This window comes from Labeo rohita, chromosome 8 (assembly GCF_022985175.1).
Source record: "Labeo rohita strain BAU-BD-2019 chromosome 8, IGBB_LRoh.1.0, whole genome shotgun sequence".
In the NCBI taxonomy this organism is placed as follows: Eukaryota; Metazoa; Chordata; class Actinopteri; order Cypriniformes; family Cyprinidae; genus Labeo; species Labeo rohita.
The window spans coordinates 10,248,470-10,263,701 of NC_066876.1; the positions used below are offsets into that span (position 1 = coordinate 10,248,470).

General features: G+C 41.7%; 1 protein-coding gene across 2 annotated transcripts in view; it reads right to left on the reverse strand.

The window, feature by feature from the left end:
- The window catches only part of si:dkeyp-14d3.1 (transmembrane protein 132C), a 308,473-nt gene that overhangs the window by 9,976 nt on the left and 283,265 nt on the right, over positions 1–15,232 (reverse strand). For both annotated transcript variants that reach the window (XM_051117432.1, XM_051117433.1), the window contains one exon: positions 2,055–2,328. In XM_051117432.1, the coding sequence (XP_050973389.1) occupies positions 2,055–2,328 (274 nt within the window). The remainder of the gene's footprint in view (positions 1–2,054; positions 2,329–15,232) is intronic.

A 15,232-nucleotide genomic window follows, 5' to 3' on the forward strand; every position in this document is an offset into this window, starting at 1 on the left:
CCCACTAACACAGATTTAGACAGATTTGTGAACAATATTTGAGAGAAATAGGCCTTTAGTGTACATAGAAAAAGTCTTAGATCTTTGAGTTCAGCTCATGAAAAATGGGGGCAAAAACAAACGTGTTGCGTTTATAATTTTGATCAGTGTAGTTCACCCCAAAATTCTAATATTTTTTTTTTTTTTTTTTTTTTTAGTTTACTCATCCTCAGGTCATCTAAGATGTAGATCTTAGTCATCTGTTCTTGATCAGAAAAAATTTGTATTGCATCACTTGCTCACCGGAATGAAAGCCCAAACCGCTGCTAAAAACATCTCAATAATCTACACATAATCCACACCACTCCAGTCAAGTCCACATGACCCCATTGACATTTTTTTGTAATAAAAAATCCCATTAATAAGACAATTTTAACTTCAAACTGTTGCTTCCAGTTAAAATATGAGTTCTCTAATCCATAATATCACATTCTCCAGTCGAAAAGCAGTTTTCTCTAAATCAGAAGTTCTCTAAATTGAATTTCTCTATCCAAAACATTTCTAAACAAACATGTGGATTTTGATTGACTTTTTAACTGAAGAAAGAGTTGTTATGGATTAGGTATATTTAAGCGACAATACAAAGTTAAAATGTTTTGATGGACTTGTTTCTTAGAAACACACCGCTTTCACTTCACAAGGCATTAACTGATGGACTGGAGTGGTGTGAATTACTTGTAAATTATTGTGATGTTTTATTCTGACGGTACCCATCCACTGCAGAGGATTCATTGGTGAGCAAGTAAAGTAATGCTACATTTCTCCAAAGCTGTTCTGATGTAGAAACAAACTTATCTGCATCTTGGATGGCCTGAAGAGAGAAAACTTTTATTTTTGGGTGAACCATAAACTAAAATGTAAAAACATATTTAAGCTTTTAAGTGTATTTTTCAGTGTAAAAAACATTTTTTTTTACACATTTTAATTTTAGGAGACTTAGTAATTTAATGACAAACAGTTATGAACAGTGTTGGGCATTTTACTTTAAAAAAGTAATTAGTTATAGTTACTAGTTACTTCTCACAAATAGTAACTGAGTTAGTAACTGAATTACATCATTATACAAGTAACTAATTACCAGGGAAAGTAACTATTGTGTGACTTTTTTAAAAAATGTTCAACTATGTCAAATAACTTGGATGCTCCCAATATTAAATGTTAAATTAATAAATCATTGTACACTAATCTACACTATTTTAATGTTGCTGTGGGACAATGTGAGAGACACCTTCCAGGGGCTAAATATCAACCCGTGGACATGAAAAACATCCCACGGCAACACTGTTAAACTCTCTGTGCGGTGCGGTCTGTCTCGTTTTTTCTTGATGACCGTGAAAAGAACTAAAAATACTTCTCATTTTTTAACATACAGATAAGAATAAGGCATTGTTTGAAACAGCACTACCTTTACTTGTGTATAGTCATAATAACAACAAAACAATTTGCTTTTGTAAAATAAAGAAAATAAACAGGGTGCGCTCTCTACCGTCTGGGTCTCCGTCACCTCTCTTCACAGACACGTAAATAAAACAATTTGAATCTGAGCGAATACCTGCACAGATATGAGAAATACATGTATAGAAAGTATGAAATGTCTACTTATAAATTAAGTAAGTCACGTTGAAAAAAAAATTCTCTGATTTTTTTGATTTGTATGATACCAACATGAGCTTCAATGAACAGCTTTGCAGGTCCTATGGCTGAGAGAGAGCCTACTCGGATGAAAACCACTTCAGTGAGCTCAATTGTAGTAACGCCGCATTTTATTGTCAGTAATGCCGTTGTAGTGGGGGAAACAGTAATTCGTTTGATTAGTTGTTACTGAAAAAAGTAATGCCATTAGTAATGGTGTTTATTTATAACGCTGTTATTCCCATCACTGATCATGAGGGTCTGTGGGAATCCTCTCTATGATACCATTTCCTATTTTGTTTTTCTCCATGAATTTTGGTCACACAACATGACTTTGAATTGGCAAATAAACAGTTTTCAAATATTGAAAATAATATACACACCTGAATGCTGGTCATGCCCGTGTCCATGCCCTCCAAAACACGTCCTTCTCTCAGCCTGGCAATTCGTGGGTTCTCTACCTTCAGGAAGTCCCAGACTAGCTCCGTAATATCCACCTGCCAATCGCTGCCCAGCATGTGGGTCACCTGACCCCGTGTCTCGGAAGATTCAGCCACAAAATGTGTGAGCACACGCACCATGGCCCTCTGGTACTGTAGAGTACACGTCTTTCCTCTCCGCTCTTCATCATCGTCATCTTCACTGTCCCGCGTTGACCTGGAAATGGAAAGAATAAAAGTTTGAATCTGCACCAAGATCTACTCTTCAAAGGTTTTATGAAAGATCTTTCATGAAATGTTTCACAAAACTATTTTTTTTTTTTTGACAGAAATAACTGTTGACATTAGTTCATTAGGCTGATGCACTTAATCAAGAAGCTAATTAACTGTATCAGTTTTATTTAATACTCTACGACTGAGTGACATTTACAAATACGGCTGAAAATACAGTAAAGCTTTTTCTTTCATTCAGGACTGTTCATCTAAGTTTGATGTTAGAGGCCCCTGGATCAAGGTAAAGAGATTCACAAAGAACATTCATATTTGATAACACAGCTTTAATGTGCTTTAGCAATCACAGATCAGTTCAAGTATTTCAGTCAAAAAACACTTAGTGAATGTTAATTTATACCCATGCACATCGTCTATGAGTAAAACATGAAAGTAAAGGTCATAGTCCTCTTTAGATGTTTTTAACATACAGCAAAAACATAAAATCACTGAAAGGAAGCCATGTTGTGTATAAACATTGAAAAGAGATTCTATTAAATTGATTTCTGGCTATCTATGAGGAAGGTGTGTGCGTGCGTGTGTGTCATCTGGATCAGATTTTCAGTGTGTGTTAGGTATGCTAATGTGGCAGATTGACTTTTCCAGCACTGTAATTGAACCCATTTCATAATGCGATCACATTCAACAATTACAGTACAGCATGAAAAAAAATCCTCCACTCACATGCAGAACAATTGTTTTGTTCCACCACATTAATTATTTCTCTCTCTTACCACTCACACACACACACTACATATTTTAGAAATATATACCACATTTTATTGCTTTTGTTCACTGCACTCGGAAAATAATACAAATACAACAGTGATACTAATGTATGACTGCTAGCTAACCAATGAGGTATATAGTAACAAAGTACAAAATACTTTATTACTGTATTTAAGTAGGGTTTTGCAATATTTCTACTTTACTTGAGTATAAATGTCTGTGGACTTTTAATTTACGAGTACATATTTTGAAGAGAAAATTAAACCGTTACATTTCTTCAGACTCTTACTAGTGAACGCAAATTGCAAAAAAGTTTACATTAATATGAACTAACACAAATTACCAATGAACAATAATGTAGTTATAAATAAATTAACCTACATTAAATGCTGTAAAGAAAATGCTGTTCATTGTTTCTTTATGATACCCAATTAACTGATGTTAATGAACCCTATTATAGTCTTAATGAAAAGTAGGTTTGTGCTATTCTTATTTATTATATTTAATAAATAGCACTTGGTTTGATATTCTGATATGTTTTCAAATGTGTAATTTTCAGCAAAAACTATAGTTCTTCAGCAAAAATTATTTTTCTATTCATTTTATATTTTCTGTTTTAGTAATTGTGTTGTTTTGCCATTTTTTTGGTCTGTATCATTTTTATTAAGATTTATTTATTAGTTAATTTAAGGAAAAAATCAAAATTGCGAGATATAAAATCGTAATTGCAAGGAAAAAAGTCCAAATTGCAGGATATAAACTCACAATTGTAAGAAAAAAAGTCAGTATTGGCAAATACAAACTTGCAGATGTGAGAAACAATTCAGGACAATATAAACTTGCAATTGCGAGGAAAAAAAGTCAGAATTGCAAGATATAAATTTGCAACTGTGATAGAAAAAGAATTGCGAGATTTAACTCGCAGTTGTGAGAAAAAAGTCAGAACTGTGAAATATAAACTCGCAATTGTGAGGAAAAAAGTCAGAATTGCGAGACATAAACTCACAATTGAGAAAAAAAGTGAATTGCAAGATATGAACTCTCCACTGCAAGAAAAAAGTCAAAATTGCGAGATATAGAATCGTAATTGCAAGGAAAAAAGTCCAAATTTTGTAGTATTATTAGCAGATATAAACTCTCAGATGTGAGAAACAATTCAGGATTGCTACACAAAAAGTCAAAATTGCGAGATATAAACTTGCAATTGCAAGGAAAAAAAGTCAGAACTACGAGATATAAACTCGCAATTGTGGAAAAAAAAGTCAGAACTGCAAGATATAAACTTGCAATTGCGAGAAAAAAAAGTCTGAATTGTAAGATATAAACTTGAAATTGCAAGGAAAAAAGTTAGAATTACGAGACAAACTCGCAATTGCAAGAAAAAAGCCAAAATTGCAAGATATAAACTCACAATTGCGAGGAAAAAAGTCAGAATTGTGAGATATAAACTCGCCATTGTGAGAAAAAAAAGAATTGCAAGATATAAACTTGCAATTGCAAGAAAAAGTCAGAATTGCAAGATAAACTCGCAATTGGGAGAAAAATAAGAATTGCGAGACATTAACCTGGAATTGCGAGAAAGAAGTCAGAAATGTAATACAGAGTCCGAATTGTGAGATATAAACTTAAAATTGTAAGGAAAAGGTCAGAATTGCGAGAAAAATAAGTATTGTGATTTTTTATCGTGCAATTCTGACTTTATTTTTTGTAATTGTGAGTCTATATCACACAATTCTGAAAAAGTCAGAAAAGTCAAGTGTCATTTTTGGCATTTTTTTTCATGGTTTTAGTTTTAGTTAACAATAATAACCCTGATGTGCTGAACAATGGTAAATCTGACCTCACTTTAAAGACATTCAAAAATTGTGTTGGAAGTAACGCATTACAAATGTAATGACTTACATGCAAAATATACATTAGCATATTACTTTTTGCTGTAACGCAACTATATAATGCATTACTAATAAAAGTTGGGTAATACTGTACTCATTACAATCTGAGTTTATTACAAGTTACAACAACATATTTGAGCTCAAAATTAAGTGGTGAATTTGCCAACACTGCAAAACAGCAGCAGAGAAAAAATTCTGTGGGTAAAATAGTTAGTCTCTTTCCTGCTGCTGGAATTTAATGGTTGAGACGACTGCAGAGACAGATTCCACATATGTGAAACGGACACACTCACGTTATTTTCAGCTCATCAGAAAAAAGGATAAGAATACACAGTCGAGTGCAATCTATGTGCGACACTGAACTCTAAACATCGAGAAATGCCACGAGTAACTGAAGAAACACATGGGCTGGTGCCACTAACACTAACTGAAGAACTGAAGAAGTTTAACTAAACAACAAAATCTGTTTTTTATTAAATCATAGTCTATATATAAAAGCAATGAATATGTGAAATATATTTGACTTAAATAATTAAAAGATTAATTATATTTGATGAAATGATAACAGATGAATTATAATTAATGCTATAATTATGACTTCCAGGTCCAAATACTTTTTGAAGGCATTTTATATTTTAACTTATTTCTCAAACTCCAGGTGGTCAAAATTAATTGGCTAGTTAAGAACAAGAACATACGCAAAATGATCCAAACACCGCTGAGCTTTGTTCCAGCCTCATAAGAGAAAATAAATGCAATCTTATTACAACTTAAAAATCCATCCATGGACTAGCGTTAAAATAAAAGGCTTCATGTGAAGGGAAGAGATATTAACAAGTGGTATTTTGTGATTTAGCCATCAGTTGTTCTGGGTGAGATCACAGTGTCAGTGCTCGGTTATTTACCTGCACAGGAGGTCTGAAGACGATTCAATAAACAATATTTTCCAGAGAGCAGACAGACGTCCCTTTAGGGGGGCAGCCAGCACCACATATCTCACTCACACAGCATCATTCCTTGATATAGACAGAAATAGTCATTCCCAGCGGTGGGACTTTATCATGCCTTCCCGGTGTTGAGAGAACACTGTTAACACCAGTCCGTAAAGTGCGGGCCAGCCTGGCGCTCTACCCGCTACAGGCTTGGCACGAGCACAAAAACGCTCTCTCGGGTCAGTTTCTCTCTCTCGAACTACACCGACCAACTGGCAGCGCATTTGGCAGAGGACGAAGAGCCTTGCTATTCTCCCTCACATACTCACATATAACGGTAAACAAATGGATCATCAGTGCCCACTAGCACCAAACCGTAATGCCGTTACATCAGCAAGGTCATGCCTGTTATGCCACGATAAATATAAATGAGAATGTGCGAAAAGGGAAATCAGTGGTGAATGCAAAACACACACGTTCCTCTGCCACATTTTAAGAAGATGAGCCAAAATTGACATTTTCTCCTCTCTTGCATGAAAAATGTCTCTAGGTCAAATAAAACAAACGTAAGGTGACATTGCCATTTTTAACATGCTCGTTCATCCTTGCTAAACATGTACACATTGTGATAATCACAGCAAAGATGAATGTACTTTGGCATGCGCTGTGTAGACCGGACTGCAGCTGTGAGTGCCAACTCTAGCACTGGCTAATGAGCGTCTGGGCTGCCTAACACATGTTCATAAACTGCTGACAGAGGCCCTTGACTTTCTGTAGTGCTAGGTGAGCGTGGCTAGCGGAGGGAGGCTAATTAGTCGTGATGTGCTGACGATGAAGTCCTTCATTTAACAGCACGTGTTTTAGAGGGTACATGTGGAGATGGAGTCATTTGGGTAAGATTCAACAAATTTCATGTACTGATACCTCAATACAACTTTGCTAACAAGAACACAATTAGCCCCAACCAGGGGCCCCAAAACCAGGTGGAGGCTCTAAACTGGAAGTAGTCAGCTGATAAACACATATTTTTTTCAAAACAGTTGCCATGCACAATCCTGTCCACCCGCAGAAACCTAAACCAATTGGTCCCCAAAGCTGCTTGATTGGCTAAACTTTTTTAAAGGAATAGTTCACCAAAAAAATTGATATTCTGTCATTATTTACTCACCCTCATATTGCTTCTAACCTGTATGAAGTTCTTTCTTCTCTCAAACAGTTGATGATAGCCTTTATATTCCATAGTATTTTTCTGTTAAAATATGATAATTCATGTCTTTTAAATTATATATTGCATTATTAAAACAAAATATATGACAATGTGCTATAATTTGGATCAGACATTTCCAAAAAATATATGCCAAAAAATGGTGATGATTGATAAAAATATATATCATTTTAATGGTTTGTATTTATTAATTTGCTTATTAGTACATCATTTTATATACAGTTTTATGTAAAAGTTTGGGAACCCCTCACAGAATCTGTGAAAATGTAAATAAGTTTAACAAAATAAGAGAGATCATACAAAATGCATGTTAATTTTTATTTAGTACTGTTCTGAGTAAGATATTTTACATAAAAGATGTTTACATATAGTCCACCAGACCAAAAAATAGCTGAAATTATTAAAGCCTGGGAACCCTTGGTTTTTAATACTGTGTGTGGTTACCTGGATGATCTATGACTGTTTTTTTGTTTTGTGATGGTTGTTCATGAGTCCCTTGTTTGTTCTGAACAGTTAAACTGAGGGACTGAGACACAACTATTTAAGAGGTTCAAACATTCAGAAGAAAATATGATGCATTAAGAGCGGGGGGTGAAAACTTTTTGAATATGAAGATTAAGGTAAATTGTGTAAATGTTTCTTCTGGGAAACATGCAAGTATCTTCTGTTGCTTCCAAAGGGCAGTACTAAACAGAAAAAAAAAATGATACTTCAACAAAATAAGAAAAAATTGGACATCTTCATCCTGTTCAAAAGTATTTACCCCCCCGGCTCTTAACGCATCGTGTTTCCTTCTGGAGCATCAGTGAATGTTTGAACCTTTTTTAATAGTTGTGTTTGAGTCCCTCAGTTGTCCACAGTGTGAAAGGATGGATCTCAAAATCATACAGTCACTGCTGGAAAGAGTTCAAATATGCAAAAGACACTGAAAACTGAAGAATCTGCAGGATTTTGGGAGTGACCTAATCCTGTAATGGGGCATTTTACAGTTTACAACTCTTCAGGTAGTTGACATTAAACATTGAGTGAAATGTTTTCAACTCTGTTACCTAGCAATGTCAGCATGGCCTAATTAATATTCATGCATTGTAACTGCTTCAGAAATTGTGTAAATTTAATTACCCATTTTAAATTGTTTTTAAATCTAAATTAGACTGAACTTGCGACACCAAGCAGCATGTAGGTGCAGCTGAATTAACTTGTGTGATGAATACTACAACATGAGTGAGTGGGTTCTTAAGGTGTCACCACAGCAATGTGCATTATTGCCACAAGACTGCGACATTAGGATGGACTTTGGGGCTCTGTCACTGAATCAGAATATGATTGCATCAGGTGGCCATCTTGTTAGTGCTCTCTGAGATTGAGGCTGTCAGGAGGACGGCAACGAGCCCCTCATTAGAGTCCACTCGATCCACACTGACAGACAACCTCCCACTACCAGAGACACAGATCTATGAAGATCCTGCTGGTGTAGGGCTCGCTCACTTGTCTCATTTAAGTCCAGCTCAACTAGTGTTGTCCAAAAATAATCATTATATCTGATTACATTCAGCTTAATTACAACAGAGATTTTAACTCAGTGCATGACATACAGTAGATGTGCAAACACAAAAAACATGCTGAAGGTACTGTACCAGCAAAAAAAAAAAAAAAGATCTAGATTTTTCCAAAATTTTCAGTAAAGTTGGAGAACAAGTTTCTCTGCATTTGTGATTTGTATTTGACCACTTTCTGCTGATAAACGACCAATTTAAAGGAGAACTCCACTTCCAGAACAAAAATATACAGATAATGTATTCACTCCCTTGTCTTCTAAGATGTTCATGTCTTTCTTTCTTCAGTCATAAAGAAATTATGTTTTTTGAGGAAAACATTTTAGGATTTTTCTCCATATAATGGACTGGTGCCCCGAGTTTGAACTTCCAAAATGCAGTTTAAATGCGACTTCAAACAATCCCAAATGCAGTTGTAAACAATCCCAGCTGTCACAAGGACGGTCTCTGTGGCCCCCTCCATTCCCAGCCAGCGGGAGCCGTCACCGGAGTTCTAGTCACTACATTCCCCATAATCCCGTGCCTGGGGCTCCACTTCCGGTTCCGGGTCCCTCCGGTTCACTTCCTGTTTGTCGGCCATTTCAGCGCGCTGCGCCGGCTGGTTCCCCGCGAAGTTTTGCTAGTCATGCTAACAATCCTGAGCGTTTCTCTATCGGACTGCTTACCTGTTGCCAACCGGACTGTTTATCGTGTGTGTGAAACTCTGCTGCCTGCCTTTTGTCGACCCTCGCTATTCCATTGGACTATCCCTTTTGAACGCCGCCAGCCCCGACCTATTGCATGGACTTTGACTACCCCGTTTGTTTTGCCTTCACCACACCTGTCCGCTGTTGTTGACCTAAGCCTGCCGATTACGTTTGTTTCTAAAATAAAGTTGTTGCAAATGGATCCCACGCCTCCGGATTCCTCCTTGACTGCGTCACAGAAAACTTCGCCGCCAACGGATCCAGCGACAACGAGCCAGATCGCGTCAGAGGTATCCGCTCAAGCATCTATGCTCACACGTCACCAGCAACAATTGGATCACCTCTCCACGCTAACGGAGCAGCTAGTTCGAGCGATACAGGGACTACAGGCCGCTACACCCCCCCGTTTCTCCGCCGGTGTTTAACCCGCCTGCAACAGCCGCGGCAGTTACCGCGAGCCCTCGACTAGCGTTTCCAGAAAAGTTCGACGGCACGCCATCCAAGTGTAAAGGATTCCTCCTCCAGTGCACCCTGTTTGTCAATCAGCAACCCAATCTGTACTCGACGGATGAAAGTAAGATCGCCTTTATTTGTTCTCTTCTGACCGGGAGGGCTTTAGAGTGGGCCACCGCAGTTTGGGATTTGGGGCGACCAGCTTTTCCCTCGTTTGCCACATTCCTCCAGAGTTTCAAGGCGGTATTTCAACCCAACCCAGAGAGCAGCGAGGCAGGAGAACAGATTATGGCATTAAAACAGGGCCGACGCACTGCTGCTGATTATGCACTGGATTTCCGCACACTGGCGGCTCAGAGCGGTTGGAATGATGGACCCCTGAAACTGCATTATCGGAAGGGACTCAATCCAGACCTCCAGGTAGAGCTAGCGTGCCGTGATGAGGGCCTTTCACTCAATCAGTACATCGACCTCTCAATCCGTATTGATAACGTGATGCGTGCCCGTAAGCCTGTTCGTACCTTCACTCCCTTACTCCCATCTCAACCGTCCACCATGACCGCCCCTGAACCCATGCAGTTGGGAGCAACCAAGCTAACAGTGGAGGAGAGAGAGCGTCGCATCAAGAACCACCTCTGCTTATACTGCGGACAACCCGGTCATCTCCGAGCCACCTGTCCCACTCGACCACCTCGTCCACCCACCTCGGTGAGTTCTGACCCTGTCCTTCTCAATCATTGTGTAGTCCCTGCGATTCTTAAAACTAAGGACATTTCCATTCGTACTACCGCGTTAATTGACTCAGGCGCCGCAGGAAACTTCATTGATAGAGACTTTGTTGCAACTAATTGCCTCCCTGTTCTCTCTTGTACCTCGCCCGTGGCAGTGGCCGCCCTCGACGGGAGACCATTAGGAACAGGAAGGGTCGAGCACACCACCGACGACCTCACTCTCTGTCTCGAACCTCAGCATCAAGAAACCATCCGTTTCTTCATAATCTCCTCTCCTCGCACACCACTCATCCTTGGATACCCATGGCTCAACCAACACGAACCCGTAATCTCCTGGTCTTCAGGTACCATCACTCAGTGGTCATCTCATTGCACGCAACATCATCCTCAGCCAGACCCTCCCGCAGCCCCCACACCAGCATCAACCAAACTCCAGGAATCCATACCTGCTGAATATCATGATCTCCTTGAGGCCTTCAGTACCACTAAAGCCACCCAGCTACCACCTCACCGGCCAGGGGATTGCGCCATAGATCTTCTTCCTGGATCCATACCTCCCAGAGGACGTATCTTCCCTCTCTCCCAGCCGGAAGCGGAGGCCATGAATCAATACATCAAGGAGGAACTTACAAAGGGCTTCATTCGACCATCAACCTCTCCTGCCTCGGCGGGATTCTTCTTCGTTAAAAAGAAAGATGGAGGCCTGCGCCCATGTATTGACTATCGTGCCCTCAACGACATTACTGTCAAATACCGTTATCCCTTACCATTAGTCCCTCCAGCCCTAGAACAGCTTCGTGCCGCCAAGATTTACACCAAACTCGATTTACGATCTGCATACAACCTTATCAGAATCCGGGCGGGGGATGAGTGGAAGACGGCCTTTTCCACTACGACCGGGCACTACGAGTACCGGGTGATGCCCTTCGGTCTGGCCAATAGTCCTTCCTACTTTCAGGCCTTCGTCAATGACGTTTTCAGGGACATGTTGAACCGTTGGGTTATTATCTACATCGACGACATATTGATTTACTCAAACTCGTACTCAGAACATGTTCAGCACGTCCGGGCTGTCCTTCAACGCCTAGTTAAGCATGAGCTGTACGCCAAGGAGGAAAAATGTGAGTTCCACCAAGAACGAATCACCTTCCTCGGCTATGTGATCAGCCCGGAGGGGGTCGCCATGGATGAGTCAAAGGTTAATGCGGTTCGCAACTGGCCACGCCCGAAAACCCTTAAAGAACTTCAGCGTTTTCTGGGCTTTTCTAACTTTTATCGCCGGTTTATCCGTAACTTCAGCACCGTGGCAGCTCCACTCTCATCTATGATAAAACAAGGCAGCACTCGCTTAACCTGGACGCCTGCCGCCGCTCAGGCCTATGACGAACTCCGACAGAGATTCACTACCGCACCCATCCTGCACCACCCAGACCCCAACCTTCCCTTCCTCGTGGAGGTGGATGCATCCAATACCGGTGTGGGGGCAGTACTCTCTCAACGCCAAGGTCAACCACTCAAGACCTACCCTTGTGCCTTTTTCTCCCATAAGCTCAGTCCAGCCGAACGCAACTACGATGTAGGCAACAGAGAGCTATTGGCCATTAAGCTCGCTCTCGAGGAATGGCGGCACTGGCTAGAGGGCGCACGACATCCCTTCACAATTCTGACCGATCACAGGAACCTGGAATATATCCGTACTGCCAAGGTTCTGAACCACCGTCAAGCCAGATGGGCTCTGTTCTTTACCAGGTTTCACTTCGACATAACGTATCGACCCGGCTCACAGAACACGAAAGCAGACGCCCTGTCACGCATTCATGAACCCGATCACTCTCCTGCCACACCAGAAACCATTATCCCCACTTCCGTCATCCTGGCTCCTGTCGCTTGGGACATCATGACCGAGATCACCGAAAGTCATACCCAGGACCCTCCTCCAGATGACTGCCCAGCTAACCTAACCTATGTACCGGTCCCTCTACGCTCCCGAGTCCTATCAGAGGTCCACTCCAACCCCAGTTCCGGCCACCCTGGGATCGAGGCCACCATCGACCTGCTCCGCAACCGATTCTGGTGGCAAACCTTACGCCCTGACACTATCACGTTCATTAAGAATTGTTCAGTATGTAATACCTCCAAGGTCCCCCGTCAATTACCTGCTGGTCTTCTACAACCTCTCCCGGTACCAAACCGTCCGTGGTCACATATAGCGGTAGATTTCATCACCGATCTCCCCGCCTCCAACGGTCAGACTACCATCCTCTCGGTTGTTGATAGATTCTCCAAGGGTTGTCGATTTATCCCATTTCCCAAACTGCCCTCCGCCATGGAGACCGCTGAAGCTCTCTGCAACTCCGTCTTCCGCTTCTACGGACTACCGGAGGACATTGTATCAGACCGAGGGCCCCAGTTCACCTCTCGACTATGGACCAGTTTTTTCCGCCTGCTGGGGGTTAATGTGAGCCTGACGTCAGGTTACCATCCCCAGGCCAATGGACAGGTCGAAAGGTTAAATCAGGAATTGACCAGGTTCCTACGCTCTTACTGTCAGGACCACCAGGAGGACTGGTGTCGCTTCCTCCTATGGGCCGAGTATGCCCAGAATTCCATACGCAAACCATCCACCAACCTCACACCCTTTCAGTGCACTCTTGGATTCCAGCCTCCTTTGTTTCCTTGGTCCGGGGAACCTTCAGACCTACCTGCCGTCAACTCCTGGTTTCAGCGGAGCGAGGAGACCTGGAACCGGGCCCATGTCCACCTGCAACGGGCCGTTCGACGAACGCAGACCCAGGCTGATCGTAGACGCCGAGTCGGTCCCACCTACGAGCCAGGACAGTGGGTGTGGCTCTCCACCCGGGACTTGCGCCTTCGTCTACCCTGCAAAAAACTCAGCCCCAGGTACGTGGGTCCTTTCAGAATCCTCCGTCAAATAACTCCAGTATCATTTAGACTAGAACTCCCACCTGAATACCGTATCTCACCCACTTTTCATATGTCTTTGTTAAAGCCCGCTGGTCGTCCGGGAGGAGGGGAGAACCTAGAGGGGACCGCCCCAGAGACCTGCCCCCTGATCATCGACGGCGAGGAGGTCTATCGAGTCAGTACCATTCTGGACTCCCGGCGCCGGAGGGGTCGTCTGCAATATTTGGTCGACTGGGAGGACTACGGCCCCGAGGAGAGGTCATGGGTGCCCGCCGAGGACATCCTCGATCCTGCTCTCGCCACCGACTTCCACGCATCGCACCCAGATCGACCAGCACCCCGCGGAAGGGGCAGACCCCGCGCCGGTTACCTCCTCGTGCCAGGAGGCACTCGCAGGGGGCTCTGTCACAAGGACGGTCTCTGTGGCCCCCTCCATTCCCAGCCAGCGGGAGCCGTCACCGGAGTTCTAGTCACTACATTCCCCATAATCCCGTGCCTGGGGCTCCACTTCCGGTTCCGGGTCCCTCCGGTTCACTTCCTGTTTGTCGGCCATTTCAGCGCGCTGCGCCGGCTGGTTCCCCGCGAAGTTTTGCTAGTCATGCTAACAATCCTGAGCGTTTCTCTATCGGACTGCTTACCTGTTGCCAACCGGACTGTTTATCGTGTGTGTGAAACTCTGCTGCCTGCCTTTTGTCGACCCTCGCTATTCCATTGGACTATCCCTTTTGAACGCCGCCAGCCCCGACCTATTGCATGGACTTTGACTACCCCGTTTGTTTTGCCTTCACCACACCTGTCCGCTGTTGTTGACCTAAGCCTGCCGATTACGTTTGTTTCTAAAATAAAGTTGTTGCAAATGGATCCCACGCCTCCGGATTCCTCCTTGACTGCGTCACACCAGCCAAGTAAGAAGGGTCTTAAATTTTCACAAAACAATCGATACAATTGATACAATTTGAATACTTTTTATTCTCAAACGCTCCTCTTGTCTTACTCTGCCTGAATGAGGGAGAACATGAGATGGGTGTTTTTCAACATACCCTAACTGAACCGGAAAAAAAAAACAGAGTTCAGGCAGAGGAAGAGACAAGACAAGTGTTTGACATTAAAAAGTATATAAATTGTATTATTTTTATGAAAATAACCGTTCGTTATGCTAGATTAAGACATTTCTTCCACGTCTGGGATCATTTACAATGTCTTTTGGGATCGTTTGAAGCCACATTTAAACTACATTTTGGAAGTTCAACCTCGGAGCACCATTGAAGTACACTATATGGAGAAAAAACCTGAAATGTTTTACTTAAAAAACATAATTTCTTTACGACTAAAGAAAGAAAGACATGAACATCTTGGATGACGAGGGGTTGAGTACGTTATCTGTACATTTTTGTTCTGGAAGTGGGTTTCTCCTTTAAACTTTTTGCAAAATCTTTGAGGGGAAATCTTTCACCTTCAAGTGAACTGTCACATTGAAATGAGTGGATTTCAACTGCAAACATTTACCAAACAATTGTAAATGTTGACTGCTTTGTGTGACCTTTACACATTTCAGAGAAATTGGCCTGCAGTAGGTTTACTTTGCATATCTTGTCTCTGCAAATTAAATTAAGAGAAAATCTCTACCATTGTAAACCATACACACCTTGAATGTCCTATACAAGGGTTGTTTATGTAGTTGCATGCACAAACATTACTTCTAAATGTTAAACAGAAATGCAT